General features: G+C 34.0%; 4 protein-coding genes across 13 annotated transcripts in view; all 4 read right to left on the reverse strand.

Annotated features, from left to right (window-relative positions):
- Positions 1–4668: 4668 nt before the first annotated feature.
- Positions 4669–24264, reverse strand: part of LOC18099762 (chitin-binding lectin 1) — a 57985-nt gene continuing 38389 nt past the window's right edge. The window contains exons 1-3 of one of the 10 annotated variants that reach the window (XM_052453711.1): positions 11355–11607; positions 5641–5719; positions 4669–5519 (exon numbers count right to left, since the gene is read on the reverse strand). In XM_052453711.1, coding sequence (XP_052309671.1) covers positions 5056–5519; positions 5641–5719; positions 11355–11366 — 555 coding nt within the window. In that variant the 5' untranslated portion in view covers positions 11367–11607 and the 3' untranslated portion in view covers positions 4669–5055. The other 9 variants (XM_024603813.2, XM_052453712.1, XM_024603812.2 and 6 more) reach the window with 9 other exon arrangements.
- Positions 9745–24264, reverse strand: part of LOC112328007 (uncharacterized) — a 77238-nt gene continuing 62718 nt past the window's right edge. The window contains exon 4 of the transcript XR_008059433.1: positions 9745–9851. The gene's annotated coding sequence lies outside the window, so the exon portion shown is untranslated. The remainder of the gene's footprint in view (positions 9852–24264) is intronic.
- Positions 15487–24264, reverse strand: part of LOC127905412 (pentatricopeptide repeat-containing protein At4g16390, chloroplastic-like) — a 45305-nt gene continuing 36527 nt past the window's right edge. The window contains exon 2 of the mRNA XM_052453529.1: positions 15487–16588. Coding sequence (XP_052309489.1) covers positions 15487–16407 — 921 coding nt within the window. The 5' untranslated portion in view covers positions 16408–16588. The remainder of the gene's footprint in view (positions 16589–24264) is intronic.
- LOC127905413 (pentatricopeptide repeat-containing protein At4g16390, chloroplastic-like) lies at positions 16421–18960 on the reverse strand. Its single transcript, XM_052453530.1, has 3 exons — positions 18606–18960; positions 17156–17221; positions 16421–17067 (listed from the first exon to the last, which is right to left on the reverse strand). The coding sequence occupies exons 1-3, from the start codon at positions 18958–18960 to the stop codon at positions 16421–16423; spliced, it is 1068 nt and encodes a 355-aa protein (XP_052309490.1).

Below are 24264 nucleotides of genomic sequence, written 5' to 3' on the forward strand. Positions count from 1 at the left end.
CAGTTGAACCCCTCTTTTCTCTTTTATATTCTGGCCTTTTTATCCCCCAGCTGGCAAGAAGAAAATTTCCTTCTCTACTTTGTATTCCTTTCCTCTTTGAATATCGCGGGCCATATTTGAGGTAGAAAATGTGCGAATTCAATGATCTCTATTTCTGGAGAAATTGTAGAAAATCAAATCTTCTTTCCAACGACACCAATCTTGCAATTTTTGGACGTCTGAGACTTGAGATATAGGCCATAACCCGAGACAACATTTGGAGCGCAGGAAGTTCGAATCTGATTCAATCCCTGTTTTTCAACTGGCTCTTTGGGCTTAGAAACAGCAAAACTGAGTTCTCTACCCTTCATATGTTTTGTAGACCTTCATCTCAAATATTTAAAAATTGTGACGAACACCTAGAACTGAGTTGTATAGCTTCCTTTGCAGCCCAAAATCAATCAATGTTCGGTTTTACTGTCGGATTATGCTTACTCATTAATCTAGTATCTGAAAACACATTAATTTTCCACGAGGTCAATAGTTTAAAAAGGGATCCAAAATTTTAATTAACTTGTCCAACACATCCAAAATATTTCAAAATCAAGCATGAATAGTGGAACATATACATGCTAAAACTTCCTTTATCAATTACCTCCCTAAATTTTCTACATGCTGACCCACCGAACACCACACCTAGAAGATCTGTTGCCCCTTCAGCTCCACCCAAACAGCCTCATCGTCCCCCACCCTTATCTGCCATCATATCAACGCCACCCAGCCCTGCCTCTATGTCACCATCTGCATGTTTCTCTAATGATCATTATGCATGAACAGGTTCACCTCCTTTAAAGTTGCATATTTCTAGGTCTGTCACTGCAGCCAACTATGATTCTATAGCAAGTTCTCCTACATCTACTGCTGCGAGCTCCAGTCCTTCGACATATTCTCTTGTAGGTCTGCAACTTTTTATTGATCTCTCATCTTATCCTCTTCAGCAGCTCCCTAGTTCAAATTCTTCTAGCCCTCGATCTGTTGCTCGTCAACATCAGATGGTTCTTTACCCTCGGCTACCAAAGACTGCCCTCCTAACAGCATCTACAGCCACCTATACTGTTTCTCACTATCGGGTAATGTCCTCTCCTGCTTATGAGCCCCTTATATTCTCTAATGCTGATAAGAATGAGGTGTGGCATGATGCTAGGCATGATGAAATTCAGGCCTTACGCTTTAATAACACCTGTTCTTTGGTTCCTTTTCATCCTTCGATGAATGTTGTTAGTAGCTGGTGGGTGTACAGGATAAAACATCGTGTGGATGATCATGTTGAGCGGTATAAGGCACATTTGATTGCTAGAGGCTTACTCAACAAGAAGGCATTGATTATTCTGAAACTTTCATTCCGGTTGTTAAGCACGCGACAGTCAAATTAGTTTTCTCCTTGCGGTCTCGCGTAATTAGAAGATTTATCAACTTAATATTCATAATGCCTTCCTCAATGGTGTTCTTGCTGAATAGATCTACATTAAACAACCTCCAGGTTTTGTTGACTCTACTCTTCCCTCTCATGTGTGCCACTTGCATGAGTCTTTATATGGTTCAAAACAAGCCTCACGGGTATGGTACACTCGTCTGAGTGATTTTCTAATCTCTATTGGCTTTCATGCTTCCAAGGTTGACATCTTCTTATTTATCGTGTCTATTGGTGCTAATATCTTTTATTTTCTAGTTTATGTTGATGACATTCTGCTTACGGGTAGCAACTCTGCTATGCTTCACTGCCTAATACAGTTACTGAGTTAAGAGTTCAAGCTTCATGACCTTGGCGTTGATCACTATTTTTTGGGTATTGAGGTTCAGTCCACTGCTATAGGTCTGATGTTACGCCGATATAAGTATATTCTTGACATCCTCACTCGAGCAGGTATGACTTTTTGCAAACCGATTGATACTCCTATCTCAACTTCTAAAGTCATCATATTGTTAGGTCCCTTGTTTTCTGATTCTACAAGGTTTTTTCAAATTGTGGGTGCTCTTCAATATTTCACCTTTATAAGACCAGATATCTATTTTGTTGTTAACAGAGTCTGACAATTTATGCATGCTCCTATAGATTCTTATTGGGGTGTCGTTAAACGCATTCTGTGTTATCTACGAGGTATGACCATATATGGCTTACATATCACTTGCAGTTTTTCATTTGCTCTACATGGCTTTACAGATACAGATTGGACAGGTAGTATTGATGATCGTAAATCTACGGGTGGTTATCTTGTCTTCTTTGGTCAAACACCGATTTCATAGAAATCAAGCAAGCAACACACAGTTGCTCGCTCCTCCACCGAAGCTGAGTATAAAGCCTTGACAAATAGCATTGCTGAGGTTATCTGGCTTCAGTATCTATTGAGAGATCTGCAGATTCTTTCTAACTCTACTCCTTTTATTTGGTGTGATAATATAGACGTTACTTACTTATCTGCAAATCCTATCATTCATGCTTGCACTAAACATGTTGAGGTTGACTATCATTTTGTACGAAACAGGGTTGCGAAGAAAGAGATTTAGATTCCTTTTATCTTCTCTCACAATCAACTTGTAGATGTTTTTACTAGGCCACTTTCTACTGCTATGTTTACTGCTTCATGATTCAAGCTTCAGGTCGATCCTCCACACTCAACTTGAGGGGACATATTATAGAATGTACCTATATAGAAAATATTATAGTTATATTTATGTGTTGTAATTATCACCATTACTATTGTGTATTACTCTACACATATAAATAGAAAAAAGATTGGCTAACCAATAGGTTAAGCCTCCTAATTATTCTTAACTCATAAAAAAATTAATTTTAAATAAAAAAATTCAAATTTTTGACAATCTCTAATTGGTTATCTTTTGTTGTTATACTCATCATTGGGTTTGAATTCCTATGGAATGACTTTATATATATATATATAATTGTGTTTGTTTAATATTTATGTTGTGTTTTATATATATATAATTTTTTTTATTTTTAACATTAACACATCAAAATATTAAAATAAATTAAAAAATAATAAATTAATATCTTTTCAGAAGAAAAAAAATATCCAATCAATCCAACGTCATAGCCTATTATTGTCAATTTACAAGTATTGTCAATTTAAGGTGTGTTTGGAAATGCAGACCAACCCACGTTTCTAAAAAAATTAATTTTTTTGCTAAAAATTATTTTTTTGTATGTTTTGATACGTTGATCTCAAAAATAATTTTTTAAAAAATAAAAAAATATTATTTTAATGCATTTTAGAATGAAACAATACTTTAAAAAATAATCACTCCCAAATAGACCCTCACAGTGTCGCGGCCTCACCATGCAAGAAGGTGATTTTACTTTGAAATATTATGCCTCCACGGGCCATGGAAAACATTGTTCGGTATCCAAAATTATTTTTGTTTAAAATTATTAAAAACATAGTTGGATTAATCGAGTTTAGTCACATCAATATTTTTTTTTCATCTTGATCCGAGTCGATCTTTAAATAAAAATTTTATGAATCAACCAATAGGGTATAATTAACAATTATTCCTTCCGTACAAGTCAATGGAGATTTCCATAACCCCTTCAAAATCTCCATTGCTTCCTTACATTTTCATTGACAGCTCGCTAACCTATCCCATGGTAGCATATTCTTCTGTCATCCCACCAATTAATTAATGTGTAAACGAAGAAACGAGTCAAATAGCGTCAACCAATGATAATCTCCAGATTATAAGAGCTTTACATGGCTTCATATAAAACTATATATACATCACGAAAAGGAAATTGGTCTTCGATTATTATATATGTTGATAAAGGGATTATTAATTCTTCCCTCCAAGTGCAATCCAAATTTATAAAATAATAATCCAAATTTCATTATCTCGTATGGATCGTGAGGCATCGCTAAAGGTTAGTAAAAAAACTGAAAAAATTAAGAAAATAAAAAAAAATAACAAAAAAAATTGTACTGTAAAAAAAAAACCATTAAAATTTTGAAAAAACCGACCGGTTTGGGTTTGGTTTCGGTTTTATAAGCCTGAAACTGAAAAAACCGAACCGAACCCAAACCAAAAAAACCGGAAAAAAACCGAGCCAAACCGGAAAAAACCGAGCCAAACCGGTTTGAACTGGTTTTTGTCCTAAAAAACCGAACAAAATTGAAACTGGTCGGTTTGAACCGGTTTCGGTTTTAAAAAAAAAATTTCAAATTTTTTTTTATATAAAAATCAAATCAAATAAAAAATAATCACACCATGGACATGGCTGCGCTTGCACCATTTTTTCCAGGAAACAAGCATGGTCACGTTTACAGCACAGAAGCAATCAAACGATCAAGGGTTGAAGAAAGCAATTGAAAGTGAAAGAAACGGAAGTGAGCGCACCAGCACCATCACCATCACCATCACCATGGAAAATGGAACCTTTTGCATTTATTTGCAATAAGTGTAAGTACGTACGTGACCCTACAATAATATTTATACATCTCACCAACCTTATTGTTTAATCACATAAGATGGTCTCTCTGCGTCAAATCTTATAAATCATATGAGTTTATTTATAAAGTTTTATGGAATGAAAAATATATTATCAATTAACTAACATAATTTGCATAGCCAGTCTTTAATTATAATTTGTTTATAAGGTTTTATGGAATGAAAAATATATTTTAAAACAAAAACAATATTATAAGAAAACTATCATTTACAAAGTACGGTCGAATGATGTTGTTTCTGGGCATTTCATCCGGCAAAAAAATGACGAGAGAATAGATGGAGATCGAGGGGTTTTTTGAAACAGATAATAGCACTTTGGAAGAAAACATCCAAAGGGACTATACAAAGATAAGATAGCATAAAAAACAAAGACTAGGTAGTAAAGCCTCCCATATTTGTTGACCAAACATGTAACAAATGAAGTCGTGCATCACAAAACAGATGATATAAATACAACAACAGTACTAAGGTCCCTCATGACCACTGGATTTGAATCCAACGTTTGATGTTGGACGTTGACTCAAATCATCGGTCTTCTGAACTTGATTTCCCTTTACATCATTTGCATGTCGGGGGATAGTAGTACTCTTCATAAACATATGCACTTCTGCACACATAGTAACCCCTACTTCGGCAACTACAACAACCATCTCCCCATAGATCACACTCTGACCATCTACAAGGTACATGAAAATATGGAGGTACTATTGGCATACAAAAGTGATGACAACATGGGCCTCGGCGGCATTTTTCACAACATGTGCATGTGCATGGTGGTGGAGGTGGTGATGGAGGTGGTGATGGAGGTGGTGATGGTGGTGGTGAAGGTGGAGGTGGAGGTGGAGGTGGAGGTGGAGGTGGTGGTGAAGGTGGAGGTGGAGGTGGAGGCAGCTTGATCTCAATGCACTTGACAGCTTCACCTCCTTTGCAGTATATTTTTTTCTTGATCTTTTCAGGACTGCAACACACCACAGTGATTGTCACTGTGTTTTCCTTCTTGTCATATATCTGGTTCTGGATTTCTCTTGTTCGTTAATTAACATCATCAAATCCACAAAACTTAGTCACTTCCTTTGGTAATAAAAACAACTCAAACCTAGCACTGTTTTTAAAGAGAGAAAAAGAAAGACTCACGAGGGATACCACACAGTACTTTCTTGATTTTCTTGTGGCATTTTTCGCATCCAAGGTCAACCACCTTGATCACCATCGTTGTGACTTTCTGTAACAGTACTAGTTAGTGCATGCATTTCATATAGGACCTCACCATGATTAATCCCAATAGAAAAACAAAGAAAATCTCAGGATAAATTTATAGACAGAAAGATTGGAAGAACTCAAAACATGTTCTGACATGGAAGAATCCGCTGTAGAGATTATATATCAAGAACTTGTACATATATAGGACATCCACGTAAAAAGAAGAAAAAGGCCAAAGACGATGCATTAAAAGATAAATCAACACATACAAATATATATATATATATATATATATCATACCGTTTCCACCATGGTTTTGTGTATGCTTTGATCCGATGTGACGATGGAAATATTGAGAAGTATATATATAGAGGTTGGGGGGGGGGGGGGGGGGGGTGGTTAATTTAATTAAGATAAATACATCTGAGACATATGAGGCCTTAATTTAGTTGTCCTTGCATTTTGAGACCAATAAGATGAGGAAATGTTGACTCGGGAGTGGAAACTTGATGCAGCCATCATAAACATCGTCGCTGCTGACCCCACAATCTTTCATTTATAATAATAAAAAAGTTCATCAAACGAGAAGAACATTGATCGAGTTTGCAATCCTTGACAAATTAAATGATATTAACACTTCTTGCTCATGCTTGAAAAGTTGACCCCCCGGGAGCTATGGAACATGCATACTATTTTTATGTTGATTTTGGACTATGTTGAAACCGTAAATAGTGTGCACAAGAATCCTTGTATGTGAGGTTAAGTTTATGTTTGATAATGAGATAAATGGTTTTTTTAAAAAAATATATTAAAATTAAAAATATATTAAAAGAATTTTTAATTTTATTTTTTGTATTAACAAACACATTAAAATTATTGAAAAGTATTAATAAAACCATTAAATAAAAAACAATTTAAAAAATACTTTGAAAAGCTAAGTGAACTATGTCACCAAATAAAACATAAATATATAATTGTTTTTTATAGTATTTTTTGTAGTTACAATTTAAAAAATCTATAAATTATAGCCTTTTAAGTTCAAGTTTTTACCATTATTTATTTAAGATGAAAAGCAAATTTAAGCACTGGAAAATTAAATAACTTTTAAAATTATAATAAGTTCAAAAACATTTTCAATTACACTACGTCACAGTATCAAACGAAATCTAAAGCGTGGTCGCTAAAGAGATTTTTCTTTTTTTTAAAATGTCGGTTTACTTAAAGAGGGAAAGGGTGGTAGCTTGCTTCGTAGCAATGAAAAGAAGAGAGCGAAGCAATCCATGTGGGAAAAGATGAGTACTGTTGCTTCCTTCAACTCAAAGTATTGGTGAGTTCAAGGAGGAGAAGATTTATTGGAGATCCAACAAAAGGCTTGACGCAGAAAAAGAGGTAAGTTTTTAATGATCGCTTATTTAATTACGTGATCGTGATCATGATCATGACAATATTCCTTTCACTTTAAGTAAAATAATTTCTCTCAATAATCAATGTTCTGTGAAGCCCTAATTGGTAAACAAAATGTATAAAGTTTTTTCTTTTTTGTTGAAAATAATCAAAAACCAATAATCCCTTTAAATCATTAAAAAGTTCATGAAAAGGGCCTTAATCCCTTTAAATTTCTATTGATTTTATCATTTCATTGTATTTCAATGATGACTGGCATATAATATGTTTTAAAAGTAGTTTTTAATTAAAAATATATTAATTTTAATAAAATAATATCAGCATATAATTAAAACTATAAAAAAACATTTAAAAACATTAATCTAATGTTTTTTTTAAATTAAAAAATACTTTGAAAAAAAAGAAGTGATGTACTGTAAAATGATCAAACATCTTACTTTTTTTTACATAAAGCAAACTAAAGTAGATGAGAGTGCCATGAAAAAAAAGATTAAGTCAAAATCAACATCATTCATAAAGTTTGGTGGCTCCAATGGGTTACAAAGCTCAATTTCTGTGTCGAGACTTGTTAGAAAAGCAAATAAATATTTTTTTTTTTTGGTGAAATAAGATAAGACCCAAGATTGTTAAAAATATATTTTTTACACTTCACGAAAAATACAAAATAAACTCGGATCATAAAAACAGATCGTAAAATCATAAAATTATAAGGAATTTTAAAATACATTAAAAAAATAAAAATTCGTACTTCAAATAAAAAATCATATATAGTTCAAGCACCTTAAAATACATGCAGCATGGTTCGAACACCCACGTTAATTAAAAAAATAAAAAATAAAAATTGGTAAACTCCAATAGGAAAAATAAATAAAAAAATGCTCACAAAAATGTTATTAACTCAAAACTAAATAGGTGAGCATCATCAAATTATATAAAACTATCATAAATAATGATTTTTTTAATACAAATAGAAACAATGATTGATTGAAAGTGGTGTTTTTTTTTTATTTGCAGTTATTTAAAGACATTTTCAAACCAATTATCACATACCAAAAGCAATTATACATAGATTTAATTGAAGATAAAAATTAAAGGATCCATCTAATGTTGAAAGGGTTTTTTGTCTATGCTTACGATCAAAGGTTATTTTTAAGGATTTTAACGAATTAAATTGTTCAATTAATTTTCTTTCTGATGATTAATGGTAGATTTAGATAAGTTTATATAAAATAAAAGTTTTTTTTTTCAAATAGTTCCAAGGATATTTATAATACATTTAAGAAAACAAATTCAGATTTGAATAAAAAAAATTAAATAAGTTTCTTGACGGCACTACCTATCTCCTTTTGTCTCGAGAGGCCTAAGGCCTATGATCAATGCAGAGGTTAACGAAACGCCATATGTCATGAAAATGGTAGTCAGTCAAATTCAGCATTTACGTCTTTGATCTTTCAATTTAGAGAAAGGGCAAAGGAAAAAGGGGAAGGGGAAGGGGAAGGATGGAGTGCCAGGCGGGGAGTGGGGACTCATGGGGAAAGGGGAGAGGGGAGTGCTGACTCGTCACTTAGTAACTGTTTTAATTTTTATGTAAAATCATGAAATCGATCCGGTTTGACCGATTTTAACGAGTTGAATCGATTTTACTCAAGTTTAACTAGGTTTGATCAATTTTACTGATTTTTAAATTTTTAATCCGATTTAACACGTTTTTGATAACCTTGATAAGAGCATCTTTTGTGACGTTAATCTCCTTATATTAGTTAGAAAAGTACATTTGTCTTCTAGTAAAAACCACGTTAAATTTTTTTTTTCTTTTTACGCCACTTATTTTGGTACAATTGCTTTTGCATTTTTCATGTTTTTTATATCTAAATCTTTAAATTAAAAAATAATTTGGTATTATTTTAGTTTATATTAAAAATGATAATAACTTGACAAATTTAAATGAATTATTAAATTTAATGACATAATTATAATAGTAGTGTATATAATAATAGTTTATCTAAAATTAACCTGACTCAAACCAAAGTATCATTTTTAATTAGAGTGGATGTTGAATTGATTATCCAAGATTACGAGACTCAGGTTGGTCAATTACTTGGATTTTTTAAAATTTTTATTCACAAAAACATGATTTAAGTTTTTTTAACCAAAATAACATTATTTTATAATACATATGAATTGACTCCCTGGCCCGTGAATTAATATAACAAACTCACATTTCAGATTCTAAATCAGATCTGACCACAAAACACTTATTTAAAACGTGAGAGAATAGGAATCCCAAATTTTTCATTGTGAACTGCACAAGAATTTCATTCATTTAATCAATAATATTAGTGTTTAGAGAGCAACTAATATAAATTTCGTAGCCGACAACTTTACATAATCTCATATATCATGCAAATCAAGAGAAGGAAAGGAACTGCTCGTTCATGGTAGAATTCTTATCGCCAAGTACAATGATGGGATCATGACAGTCCACATTCCATTATCTAGATGGATCATGCAGGACCTAAATTTCTGACAGCGAAGCTTGATAACGTTTACAAAACAAAAACCATCGATCAGTTACTGTCAGAAATTAAAGAAAGCAAATAGAAATTGAAGGCAAAGGAGATGCTGAGATGCACCATCACTATATATACAAATAGCAATGATTATGGAAGCTTTAAAATCTCCCTTATATTAATTTATTAAAAATCTTAACATCTCTTGTAATAAAATATTGTTCCCACATGATCACCAACCTTATTGTATCACATAAAACCTTTATAACGAAGAAAGAAGACCCAATATGCAGCCAAAACTGACCCCAACATTTCAACATAGACAACTAGCTAGCTAGCTAGACAAGGTTAGGACAAGGTTATGAAAACCATCATTGCCAAAGTACGGTCGAATGATGTTGTTTCTGGGCATTTCATCCGGCAAAAAATGACGAGAGAATAGATGGAGAGGGGTTTTTTGAAACAGATAATAGCACTTTGGAAGAAAATATCCAAAGGGACTATACAAAGATAAGATAGCATAAAAAACAAAGACTATGTAGTAAAGCCTCCCATATTTGTTGACCAAACATGTAAGAAGCCATCAACAATGGAAAAACTGTGACCATTGACTTGAAAATACTAGCTAGGCACACAGTCGTGCATCATCTAGCTAGATGAAAGAGGTCAAAACAACAGCAGCAACACAAAAGGGATGATATTATAAACACAACAACACTAAGGCCCATCATGACCACTGGATTTGAATCCAATGTTTGATGTTGGACGTTGACTCAAATCATCGGTCTTCTGAACTTGATTTCCCTTTACATGATTCTGCATGTCGGGGGATAGTAGTACTCTTCATAAACATATAAACTTCTGCACACATAGTAACCCCTACTTCGGCAACTACAACAACCATCTCCCCATATATCACACTCTGACCTTCTACAAGGTACATGACAATATGGAGGTACTGTTGGCATACAAAAGTGATGACAACATGGGCCTTGGCGGCATTTTTCACAACATGTGCATCGGTGTGGTTCTGGTAGTTTAGGATCCTCTGGTGGTTTAGGATCCTGTAGTGGTTTAGGATCCTTTGGTGGTTTAGGATCCTGTGGTGGTTTAGGATCCTGTGGTGGTTTAGGATCCTTCGGAGGCTTGATCTGAATGCACTTGACAGTTCGACCTCTTTGCAGTGTATTTTTTTCATGATCTTTTCAGGACAGCAACACACCACAGTGATTGTTACTGTGTTTGCCTTCTTGTCAAATGTCTGGTTCTGAATTTCTCTTGTTCATTAATTAACATCATCAAATCCACAAAACTTAGTCACTTTCTTTGGTAATAATTAAAAACAACTCAAAATCTAGCACTATTTTTAAAGAGAAAAAAGAAAGACTCACGAGGAATACCACACAGTACTTTCTTGATTTTCTTGTGGCATTTTTCGCATCCAAGGTCAACCTTAATCACCATCGTTGTGACTTGCTGTAACAATAGTAGTTAGTGCATGCATTTCATATAGGACCTCGCCATGATTAATCCCAATAGAAAATATAAAAAAACGTCGTCGTGATAAATTTATAGGCAGAAAGATTGGAAGAACTCAAAACATGTTCTGACATGGAAGAATCCGCTGTAGAGATTATCAAGAACTTGTACATATATAGGACCTCCACGTAAAAAGAAGAAAAGCCAAATTAAGAGGATGCATTAAAAGATAAATTAACACACACAAATATATATATATCATACCGTTTCTACCATGGTTTTGTGTATGCTTTGATCCGATGAGACGATGGAAATATGGAGAGTATATATATAGAGGTGGGGGGCGGGGCGGCGGCTTAATTTAATTAAGCTAAATGCATGGTTACATCATAGGCAGGAGAGATGTGAGGCCTTAATTTAGTTGTCCTTGCATTTTTAGACCAATAAGATGAGGAAATGTGGACTTGGGGGAGTGGAAACTTAATGCAACCATCGTAATACTATATCGTCGCTGCTGACCCAACAAACTTTCATCAGCAACTGATGGTTTTGATGTGCACATCTCACCTTCTATTGTGTTGGAAATATCAAACCTACTTCACCGAATCATATTTATGAACACCGCTAATATAAAGGTTGTATTGTATCTATCGTCAGGTACATTAGTTTGGTGATGTTCAATTATGCTCCATGCACGCCCACCCCCTGCATATGGCATGTGTCCCAAGTGCTTTATCTATCATAAATATTAAAGGGGTGTTTGAAAATATTGTAGTAGTTGAGATTTAAATGTTTTTTATTTAAAAATATATTAAAATAATTTTTTTATTTTTAAAAATTATTTTAATATCAATACCTCAAAACAATCTTACTAACATTAAAAAAACAAAAAAAAAAAACACCCTACTGAGCATTTATATCGATTTGGAAAGGAGAAAGAGACAGAAGTGATAAAGCGACGATGATAAATGAATGGTGCTACAAAAGATTAAAGGGGTGGAGGAGACCGGTGAGCATGCTATGTGGGCTCTCGTGTTACTTCTAGAATATGGAATTAATATTATCATCAACAAACGGTTTGGTTTTCGCAATGTCGCGGGACATGTTAATTTTTTTAAATGTAAAACAATGATGATATTAATGTTTTTAGAAGATTAATGAAAATTTAGAATTTGGTTTAATAAACTTAATTAATTTAATAATATAATTATAAAAAAAATCAACAATGACTAATAAAAATATAAATTCTTATCAATATCATGAAAAGATATCCTTTAATTATTCTTGTAAAGTCTCAACAATTTTATTTGATACAAAAAAATTGAATGAGAACGAGCAATTTCATAAAAAAAAAACACTAAAAACTTAATTACTACCTAGTAAATCAATTATAAAAATAAAAAAATTAAAAAACAATATTAAAATCTCTTGGATCTGGCATGGTCTCAGACTCAAGACTATTGAATCTTGTATGATTATTTGATTTAATTTATTTGGGTTTGATATAATTATTAAATTTAAAAACTTAAAATATTATCTACACATTTAATAACTCGTTACGCATCATGAACAATATAGTGTGTGTATATATATAACAAATGATTTTAGAGATGTGATTTGCATGCAGGAAAAAAGGTCCGAATGATTAGTGTAATGAATTGGTTGTGGCCTGCCATACCATGCCCACTTGATTGACAAGAGAAAAGGCCATCAAAGTCATCAATTTACACCGTGGATTATTTCTTAAAATTTATTTTTTAAAATAAAAATAAAAAAAATAAAATAAAAACTACCAACATGGAGAAAATAAGTCGAGAAGAATTAAAAAAAATAAAAAATCAAGCTATGATTTTAGAGGAAATTCAAGACCTAAATGTACCCTATTATGCTCAAAAATAGAGAAAAAAAATACAAATTTAAGGTCAAATTAAATAATTATTGGATGAATTTGCATAAAAATTAAGTCCAATGACATAATTAAATTTTTAATAAGCCAATTTGATTTTATCATGGGCCAAATTGAATTTTCATTATGTTTAAGAATTAATTTGGATCCAATTGAAGGATTTAATTAAGTGCAAGAGCGTAATTATACTTCAAATAGGTTAAATTAATTTTATTTGGGGCTTAATTGGTGAAAATTAAGTTTGAAAGTCTAATTTAGATTTAATTGAGAAAATTAAAATTTTTAAAAACCAAATTTAATTTAATTTTGATTTCTCAATTAAGATTTTGATGTGGAACAATTATCATAAGATTTGATGGATCAAATTTAAAAAACAAAAATTGTCCAAGACAATATCTAAACGAACAATCTATCTTAAAATAATAATAACAGAAGATCTGACTGTTAGTTTTTACTTAAATTTTTCTAGGAGGTTCTCAAGGTTGTTCTTTTTATGAAAAACTATTTTTTTATTTATTAAACTTTTGGATCTTTCAAAATTAGATTTAAAAGTTGTTGTTTTCACTACTTTAGTTATTTCTCTATTTATTTTCAGATTTTAATTATTTATTTAGGCGACAAAGTTGATGGAAAATTTGTACGAGGGAAAAATCAAGACTGCCTAAGCAATACTCTAATAAAAGGTGTGGACTGTTCAGCGAAAAAATAAATCACTGTGTATTGTGATTTTTTTATAAACCTTTTTTTTTACTGCAATCTCGTAAGCCTAAATCGATGACCAATTAAAATGCTTTTATTAAGGAAGGGAAAGATTAAAGTTAGAGGACTAAAATGAAAAATACAACAAACAATGCTTTCGCTAAAACTAGGGCTAAACATATACTTTAGTCTTCTAACATTTTAGATTATAAGCTTTCAGTTTCTAAAAATTTATGAAATTCAATTTTAATCTCAAACTTTATATTTTTTATTTTTAATCCCTGATTTGAGAGGAAAAAGAAAAAGTTGCTGGATTCCGGTTGTAAAGAAAAAAAATTCTCATTGAGACCGATTTCATCCATAAAAATAAATGATTTTAGTTTCAATGGTTTACTTTTGATAAGTAAAGTTTAGACAATATGTTATTTTTACCTTAAACTTACTTGGAATGATGGATTTGAACTCGGAAAAAATTATGGTTTTGAGTTCATTCTTGATTTTGGAGATAATTTTTGGATTATTAGAAGTTATAAATATATTTCACAAGGTTTTTAGAGTGATTTTTTGGTTTTTTTAGGTTCAAATATTATTAAGAATAGGTTTTTTTTTGCTTGAAACAAATTAGCCTGATTTTCACGTCGTAAAAGTCTAGTTTACTTCAACTGGGTAAAGATATAAATTAGCCTGATTTTCAAGTCATAAAAGTCTAGTTTACTTCCGTTTGATAGAGATCAAGCTTGTTAATTTGTTTGGTTGAATAAATAATTATTAATTTACTTAATTAGATGAATCCATGAAATTTTTAAATTTTATTTAAGTTTTTTTATGTACAAAAACATGTCCCAAAAATCTGAATATATAATTTTTTTTATATAAAAAATTATTTCACCCACGGCAAAACGGTGGTGAAACAGCTAGTAATAACCTACTTCTAATTAATTTTTTTTTTTTCATGTGTAATGCCACCTATGTGCTTTCTTCTTTAATATTTTTTTTCTTTAATCAGATGGTATCTGACCTTAAGCAACCAACGAAAGAACTATTTACAGAGAAATAAATCTTTGTTTCTCTTTTGACCAGGCTCACGGACTTCTCTACATTGATATTGAGCTATAGGGAACCATAAAAACCAGCCATACTGGTAAGGAAACTCCTATAAACAATGGTGCAAAATTTTCTGTCATGTACAGTATCAAATCAAAGCTTGTAACAACAGTTGTCTGGCATTGCATTGCACAAGAAGTGCAGATTATATATGCTCGATGTCCAGAATTGATTTAACCTATAGTGAAGCAGTAGAACTTCGCTGCACGAATACCATTTATGCAGTTCTGACTTCAGCAGCAACCATGGCAATTGGTTCATTGTAAGCAAATGCTCGAGTCTCGTTGATTTGACGAGGCAGTCACTTAGCACTGCCGACACTGCAGACAGCAAACAAGCCATGTTCTGTCAGATCACACATGCATATGGAATGGATTTTGATCCAATCTTAAATAGCTTTAAATTCCAATGTACTTGCTATTCCCTCACCGAATAATTGCCTCAATTGTGCAGACTATCTAAAGAGATGCTCATGAATCATAGCACAACCAGTCAAAGCAACATGATGTAGATTTTAGAATCTGATCAGCTATATGACGATTCAATGGCTAAATATAATGCTTTATCTTAACGACACAAAAATTCCCTATCAAGAGAGACAATATCAGCAGAAAAGGAAACAAGAATATGGCGGGCACGTACCATTTATGGACATAAAAAAAAGGAAAATCTACATGAGCATGGCACCTAAGCAGCTACTGCGTCAGTTGATTTTCTAGATTCCAACCATGACTCAGCTGCAACCTTCGTAGTTAAGAACCAGCCAACCTTATCAGGAGCCTCATGAAATGGAGAATTTAGTTCCTTCAAATATGACTCCAACACATTGGCTAAACCTTTCTCAGAATACTTACGTTTCCCATGCCCAGTATTCATTCCAAGCAATGGTGGAAGTTGCTCCCCTGCCTCCAGTACCTTGGACAAGTCATTCATCCAAATATGTAATGCTGTCAGAGCTGCCCCGGGGGAGAGACTCTTTAGATTTAGGGACCACTGGGTTGAAGTTCTGGACATTATATTGGTGTAAATTTCAAGTGTCAATCCAAGGTCAAGCAACTCCCAAGATCTCTCCAACATATTGAGCTTGATACAGAGGTCAATTAAGCAATTGCAGTAAGCTTTCTTTACTTCAGTGCTAATACTATCAAACAGGTCAGTAGCTTCGTTCTTAAAATTCCCCTCACTGTCTTGCTCCTCTACCAAAAGTTTAACCACATAACCAAGCTTCGGATTAGCCCTCTCAACACATTTAACAAGCTTGCTGAGCTCTTCATTTGGTGTTTGAGTCATCACATTCAGAAGACAGCCACAGAACCGATCATCTGGAGTTATAACCCAATCAAAAATTCGGTTAAATGTCTTCACAACATCATCAATGCGTTGGGCTTTTCCATAGCACTGGATAAGTGATGTCAAGATAAAAATATTTGGCTGAAAGCCTGCTTCGAACATCTCATTCAACGTATTCTCTGCCTCAGAAACTTTCCCACAGCATGAGAAAATGGTAATCATGGATGAGAAAGTCCAACTATCAGGCTTGATTCCAGAACTCTTCATGTCCTCAAAAATCTCAACAGCTTTATCCACGTGGCCAAGATCAGCACACATAGCCAATATGGAATTATAAAGAACTACATTCAATCCCAAACCCCTTTTCCTTCATTTCCCTATAAATTTTAAACGCATCGTCTCCATAACGAGCTCTACCATACGCATGCAGAAGAGCTGCATATGTCACAAAACTTGGTGACAACCCATTGTCAATTATATCCTGATAGAATTTCTTCACCTGCCAAGGCCTCTTGGCTCTTCCCATGTCATCTAACAAAATTTTGTATATGACCAGGTTTGGCTTAACACCTAAAGCCTTCATTTCTTCATAAAAATTCAAACACCCATCAAAATTCCTAGCAACCTTATAAATCCTAATCAATGTAGAGAACGGCGTTGCATCTAGCCGCCACTCCCCCGTTCTAGCACGGTCATACAAGCTCAATGCCTTTTCAACATTACCAGCCCGCCCATACGAATCAATCATAGTCGAAAAGGTAACATCGTCAGGTTCAAGCCCAAAACTCGGCATTTTCTCAAACCACTCAACTGCCTTATCAGCTAAATTACACAACCTAGCACAACTAATTATTGTCGAAAACGTAAAATTATCAGGCTTAACACCTCTCTCAAGCATCTCATCGAACAACTTCTCGGCTTTATCCAAATCTCTTGCTTTCCTAAAAACTTTCAAAGTCACATTGTAAACAACAACCTCTCTTGAAAAAACTTAAGAGCCAACAAAGCAGTGTCCGGATTCGACATGTTATTATGAATAACAACGGCATCTTGCTCTAACAATTACCATCAAATTCACTCAAAACATCAAGGACATCATCTTTATTTGGGCTACAAGAATTCAGATACTTCGCTGCATTAACAAGTGAAGTATACTTAGCATCGTAGGAACGTTTTCTGAGAATTGAAGCTCTAGAGCTTTTGGGGTTGACCCAGATGTAAGATTTTGAAGAAGACCCAGTTTTTTCCTTAAAGTTTGAATCTTTTGAGGTTTCTTGTCGTGGTATTTCTTCGTCTTGCAATGAGACATTGGTTATTTGAAGAGAGGTTGCTCTTGATTGAGAAGAGAGAGTGTTTATCTTCGAAGAATGGTCGAAGTTGTTGTTTAGGTTTCTTGATTTTGAGTCTCTTGAAGAAGATGAAGGAGTGTTGCAGAGAGGTTTATAGAGAGAAGAAGGTGAGGAGCAGAGGTTGTATGCCATTTGTGTGTCTGTGTTTTGGTTTTGGAGAGGGAAAGAAGAGGGACCTTCTCAACTTGACTAGCAGCAGCACGAACGATATTTTAGGGGTGGCAGCTACCTTCTCTATCTACCTTCTCTCTTGTTTTAACAAATTTATCGCAGTGCTGTAACCAAGTGGTTGTTCGGCATAGTTTTTATTTGAAAAGATAGATTAAAACCAAACTATGAATTTAAAAAAATAATTTTCATAACTTCTTGCGGTGCAGGATATGCAAAGTCCCATCTCCCATCTCAAAAACATGCCTCTTCTCTAATTTGTGTTGTGCAGGATAATAGCAAAGTCTTCTTTCAAAGTAAAATCTTGAACCTTAAATATCTATCGAGATTGTGCCTTCACCTTTTACTTTCAAGGAATAACATCAAGAACTTCAGCTTGGAACTTCTTGAAGATCTCGAAAGTAAGTATTGATTGTTGACGATTGTTTTTCAAATGGCGATGGAGACATCAAAGATGGTTTCCCTACTCCATGTGTTAAAATCAGCAAGAGCTTCTTCTTTTTCTCTATCCAGTATACCTTCCTTGTGCTTCTCGCTCTGCAAACTCTTTCATTGTAGTTTTCGTGTTCACGTACTTGTCAAAAAAATATTTTATGCTTGCGATCGTCACACAAGGATTGAATCCAGGCATCATCAATGAGATCAAAAAACCCTTCATCATTTTCCACCAACAATCCTCAATTTATTTCGGTTAGTTTTTTTAATCTAAGATCGAAATACAGCGAAAATACTCCCCGTTTTACTCTTGATTTTAATTGGTTGAAACCATCTCACTTGAAGAATGCTAATTGTGCCATGCGTAAAAAATAACTTAAAAAATCAAGCAAATTTAGCCCACTCGGTTCAACACATTTTTCATTCTCAAATTAAAAATTAATTTTTTATCCGAACATGTTATACGACTGTCATATGGTGACTTTCACAACCATACTCTTACTTATAAGTTTCTACATAAAACTTCCCTTCAATCCTATATAAATCCGTCTTTGTTGCCCATACCACTCCACTGCCCTATGCTCATCTTACCCAGCAGCAGCACAACCTCAATTTTAGCCGTAACAGAAGTGGTTCTCGTGGCAACTGGCGCTCCAACGACAACAAGTACAGCGGCCAACACATGTCTGATTTTTGTGGTTTTCATTCCTCTGCTCCCAGGGACTGGAAGTAGGGTCATTGGTAGCAAACCAGACGGCCTGCTGGTTCTGGGCAGTGGTCTCCTCACCGGCCATTTAAGCAGAACGTCAAGTATCAGCTCTGTTTCTATTTCAGCCACACAACCCCACAACGTGTTTAGTTTCACAGCAGCGGTCACCAGCCCTTTGCCTATCTTGTTGTTGGTACTGCCTCTGCTCATACTCGGTTCTAGGACACTAGTGCAAACCAACACATTACGCCTAATCTTGCGACTCTAACCAATTCTGCACCATATATTGGTAATAATCACTTGCATGTTGGTGACAGTAAGGATAAAATTTTTTATTATGATAATAATGTTTATTTTAAATTTCACGCCTTTGTGTTTTATGTAAAGGACCTTACCACCAAAGCAATGCTCCTTTCCAGTCAGAGCAATTATGGTCTATATGTTCTTTCTGAGTCTTCTGCCACCACCATTCCTCAAGCTTATTGGTCTCTTTGCAAGTCTACGATTGTTGATCTATGACATCATCGATTGGGTCATCCTACTTCCTATATTTTCAATTTGTTAGTTTCCAAAAATAAAATAATGTGTATTTCTAGACGCTCTCTTGTTCAGTGTCAAGCTTGTCCGCTTGGTAAGTCTTCGCGTCTGTCATTATGACCTACGGGTCACAAAACTGCTGCCCTACTTGATTTAATATTTAGTGATGTTTGGGGCCCTACTCCTATATTTTTCTCTGATGGTTTTCGTTACTTTGTTATTTTTATTGATGTGCATACAATATATATATATATATGTATGGTATTATCCTCTTGTTGTAAAATCCGATGTGTTTTTTATATTCCAACATTTTCAAGTGCTTGTTCGGTGTCAGTTTTCCTGCAAAATTAAATTTGTTCAAATTGATTGGGGTAGTGAATATCGTAAGTTAAACAGTTTCTTTCAAACTATTAGTATTCATCACAGGTTAATCTATCCTCATATGCATGAGCAAAATAGCAGTGTTGAACGTCGTCATTGCCATATTGTCGAAACTGGTATTACCTTCTTAGGCCAATGTAGTGCTCCGTTATGATTTTGGAATTATATGTTTGAATCATCAGTATATCTCATTAATCGCATGCCTACTCTTGTCCTCCTAAATCAGTCTCCTTTTGAATGTCTGTTTCATTATACTCTTGATTATGATTTTCTATGTACTTTTGGGTGTCTTTGTTTTCTGTTTTTGCGTCCATACCATGCTCATAAGTTGGATTTTTGTTCATCTCCATGTGTGTTCTTAGGTTATAGTTCATCTCATCTTGGTTATCATTGTCTCGATTTAGCATCTCAACGTATATATATCTCCCGTCATGTTCGTTTTCATGAAGGTGTGTTTCCTTTTGCAAAATCTAAACAGATAGCCCACCTACCAGCCACTCCTTCCTAGTCCACACACTTGACCACCTTGATTACTATTGGTTAATTTCACAAGTACACGAATCATAACAAGTAATAAAGTGATGAGTAGAGTATCGTCCCATGAGGATTTGTAAAAATTACTACTAAGTACCAAAGTCTTTTAAATTATGATCTATTTGTGGAATTAAATGACATAGTTTATGAAACAAAGATTAATGATTAAAAACAAACAACCAATTGATTAAATATTAATGAATTCAATTCTATCGGTTCTAGGATTTCTGACTTACCGTAATTATTCCTATATGAACTTTCTCAATTGAATTAATTACTCTTAGCATTTATAATCAGGTTTTTCTAATTTAAACATTAATCTTTCTCGAGTATCAATGAATTATTTCGACAAGCAAACTTCATATACTTTACGAAAGTTCTAAACTTGTTGAAATTTATTAAGTACCGTAAAACCTTTAACGATTACAAAAGTTTCTAGGATACCTCTATCCTATGGATTTCTTAAGGTATTTCAAACAATAGCTAAAACAATTTTCACTTCTCAGTCTCAAATTGAATTCCAAATCATGCAGATGTTGGCCAAACATACACAAGCATTAAACGTAAAATCAAATACTCAACAACTTAATGTAATAATTCAATCAAAGAAATTGTTCACATATTCATAGTAAGGTTACATCAAAAATCCTAGAATAAAAGTCTACTCCATAGTTAAATTAAAGAGAAACAAACTTGATACGATGAACATCACTCAAAAGCAGAGAATGGCAGTACAATAGCTAAGTGTCCTCCAATCTTGTCTAATTTTCATCCCCTGTTTTCTCTGCTTTTTGTCTCCTATTTTGTATCTATTTTCGCCTCTGTTTTGTGCCACCTCCTCTCTTGTTTTTGGTGTATTATGTGGCTTCTCTATGTCTCAATATCTCCCTGGCTGAACCCCTCTTTTTTTCTTTTATGTTCTGGCCTTTTTATCCCCCAGCTGGCAAGAAGAAAATTTCCTTCTCTGCTTCGTATTCCTTTCCTCTCTGAATATTACGGGATAGATTTGAGGCAAAAAACGTGTGAATTCAACGATCTTTATTTCTAGAGAAATTGTAGAAAATTGAATCTTCTTTCCAACGACACCAATCTTGTAAGTTTTGGACATCTGAGACTTGAGATATGGGCCATAATCTGAGACAACATTTGGAGTGCAGGAAGTTCGGGTCTGATTCAATCCCTGTTTTTCGACTGGCTTTTTGGGTTTAGAAACAGTAAAACTGAGTTCTCTACCCTTAATATGTTTTGTAGACATTCATCTCAAATATTTGAAAATTCTAATTAACTTGTCCAACACTTCTAAAATATTTCAAAATCAAGCATGAATAGTGGAAAATATACATGCTAAAACTTCCCTTATCAATTACCTCCCTAAATTTTCTACCTGCTGACCCGCCGAACACCACACCAAGCATCGTTCCCCACCCTTATCTGCCACCATATCAACGCCACCCAGCCCTGCCTCTATGTCACCATCTGCATGTTTCTCTAATGATCATTATGCAGGAACAGGTTCACCTTCTTCAAAGTTGCATATTTCCAGGTATGTCACTACAACCAACTATGATTCTGTAGCAAGTTCTCCTATATCTATTGTTATGAGCTCCGATCCTTCGACATATTCTCCTGTACGTCTGCAACTCTTTATTGATATCTCATCTTATCCTCTTCAGCAACTCCCTAGTTCAAATTCTTCTACCTCTCGGTCTGTTTCTCGTCAGCATCAGATGGTTCTTTACCCTCGACTGCCAAGGACTGCCCTCCTAACAGCATCTGCAGCCACCTATGCTGCTTCTCACTATCGGGTAATGTCCTCTCCTACTTATGAGCCCTTTATATTCTCTAATGCTGACAAGAATGAGGTGTGGCATGATGTTAGGCGTGATGAAATTCAGGCCTTACGATCTAATAACACCTGGTCCTTGGTTCCTTTTCATCTTTCGATGAATGTTGTTAGTAGCCGGTGGGTGTACAAGATAAAAAATCTTGTGGATGTTAGTGTTGAGCGGTATAAGGCACGTTTGGTTGCTAGAGGCTTTACTCAACAAGAAGGCATTGATTATTCTGAAACTTTCAGTCTGGTTGTTAAGCACGCGACAGTCAAATTAGTCTTCTCCTTACAGTCTCGCGTAATTAGAAGATTTATCAACTTGATATTCATAATGCCTTCCTCAATGGTGTTCTTGCTAAAGAGGTCTACATGAAACAACCTCCAGGTTTTGTTGACTCTGCTTTTCCCTCTCATGTGTGCCGGTTGCATGAGTCTTTATATGGTTCAAAACAAGCCCCACGGGTATGGTACACTCATCTGAGTGATTTTCTTATCTCTATTGGCTTTCATGCTCCTAAGGTTGACACCTCCTTATTTATCCTATATGTTGGTGCTAATATCTTCTATCTTCTAGTTTATGTTGATGACATTCTGCTTACGGGTAGCAACTCTGCTATGCTTCACCGCCTAATACAGTTATTGAGTTAAGAGTACAAGCTTCATGACCTTGGCGTCGTTCACTATTTTTTGGGTATTGAGGTTCAGTCCTTTGCTATAAGTCTGATGTTACGCCAATATAAATATATTCTTGACATCCTCACTCGAGCGGGTATAACTTCTTGCAAACCGATTGATACTCATATCTCTACTTCTAAAGTCACCATATTGTCAGGTCCCTTGTTTTCTGATCCTACAAGGTTTTGTCAAATTATGGGTGCTCTTCAATATCTCACCTTTATGAGATCAGATATTTGTTTTGTTGTTAACAAAGTCTGAAAATTTATGCATGCTCCTATAGATTCTCATTGGGGTGCCGTTAAACGCATTCAGCGTTATCTATGAGGTACGACCACTTATGGCTTACATATCACTCGCAGTTCTTCATTTGCTCTACATGGCTTTACAGATACAGATTGGGCGGGTAGTATTGATGATCGCAAGTCTACGGGTGGTTATCTTGTCTTCTTTGGTCAAACGTCGGTTTAATAAAAATTAAGCAAGCAACGCATAGTTGCTCGCTCCTCCACCAAGGCTGAGTATAAAGCCTTGACAAATAGCACTGCTAAAGTTATCTGGCTTCAGTATCTATTGAGAGATCTGCAGATTCTTTCTAACTCTACTCCTTTTATTTGGTGTGATAATATAGACGTTACTTACTTATTTGCAAATCCTATCTTTCATGCTTGCACTAAACATGTGGAGGTTGACTATCATTTTGTACGAGACAGGGTTGCAAAGAAAGAGATTTAGATTCCCTTTATCTCCTCTCACAATCAACTTGGTGATGTTTTTATTAAGCCACTTCCTACTGCTCTGTTTACTGCTTTTTGATTTAAGCTTCAAGTCGATCCTCCACACTCAACTTGAGGGGACATATTATATAATGTACCTATATAGCAAATATTATAGTCATATTTATGTGTTGTAATTATCACCATTACTATTGTAAATTACCCTACACATATAAATAGAAAAAAGGTTGGCTAACCAATAGGTTAAGCCTCCTAATTATTCTTAACTCATAAAAAAATTAATTTTAAATAAAAAAAATCAAATTTTTGACACCCCCTAATTCCTTATCCTTTGTTGTTATACTCATCATTGGGTTTGAATTCCTATGGAATGACAATTTTTATATATAATTGTGTTTGTTTAATATTTATGCTGTGTTTTTATATATATATTAAAAAATATTTTAAAATATTTTTAACATTAACACATCAAAATATTAAAATAAATTTAAAAATAATAAATTAATATCTTTTCAGAAGAAAAAACAAATCCAATCAATCCAACGTCATAGCCTATTATTGTCAATTTACAAGTATTGTTAATTTAGAGTGCGTTTGAAAACGCGGGCCAACCCACGTTTCTAAAAAATTCAATTTTTTTTGCTAAAAATTAATTTTTTGTATGTTTTGGATTGTTTTGATACGCTGATCTCAAAAATAATTTTTTAAAAATAAAAAAAATATTATTTTGATGCATTTCAAAATAAAAAAAATACTTTAAAAAATAACCGCAACTATACTCTCAAATAGTTTCTTACAGTGTGGCGGCCTCACCGTGCA

The sequence above is a fragment of the Populus trichocarpa genome, chromosome 6, assembly GCF_000002775.5.
Source record: "Populus trichocarpa isolate Nisqually-1 chromosome 6, P.trichocarpa_v4.1, whole genome shotgun sequence".
Lineage (NCBI taxonomy): Eukaryota > Viridiplantae > Streptophyta > Magnoliopsida > Malpighiales > Salicaceae > Populus > Populus trichocarpa.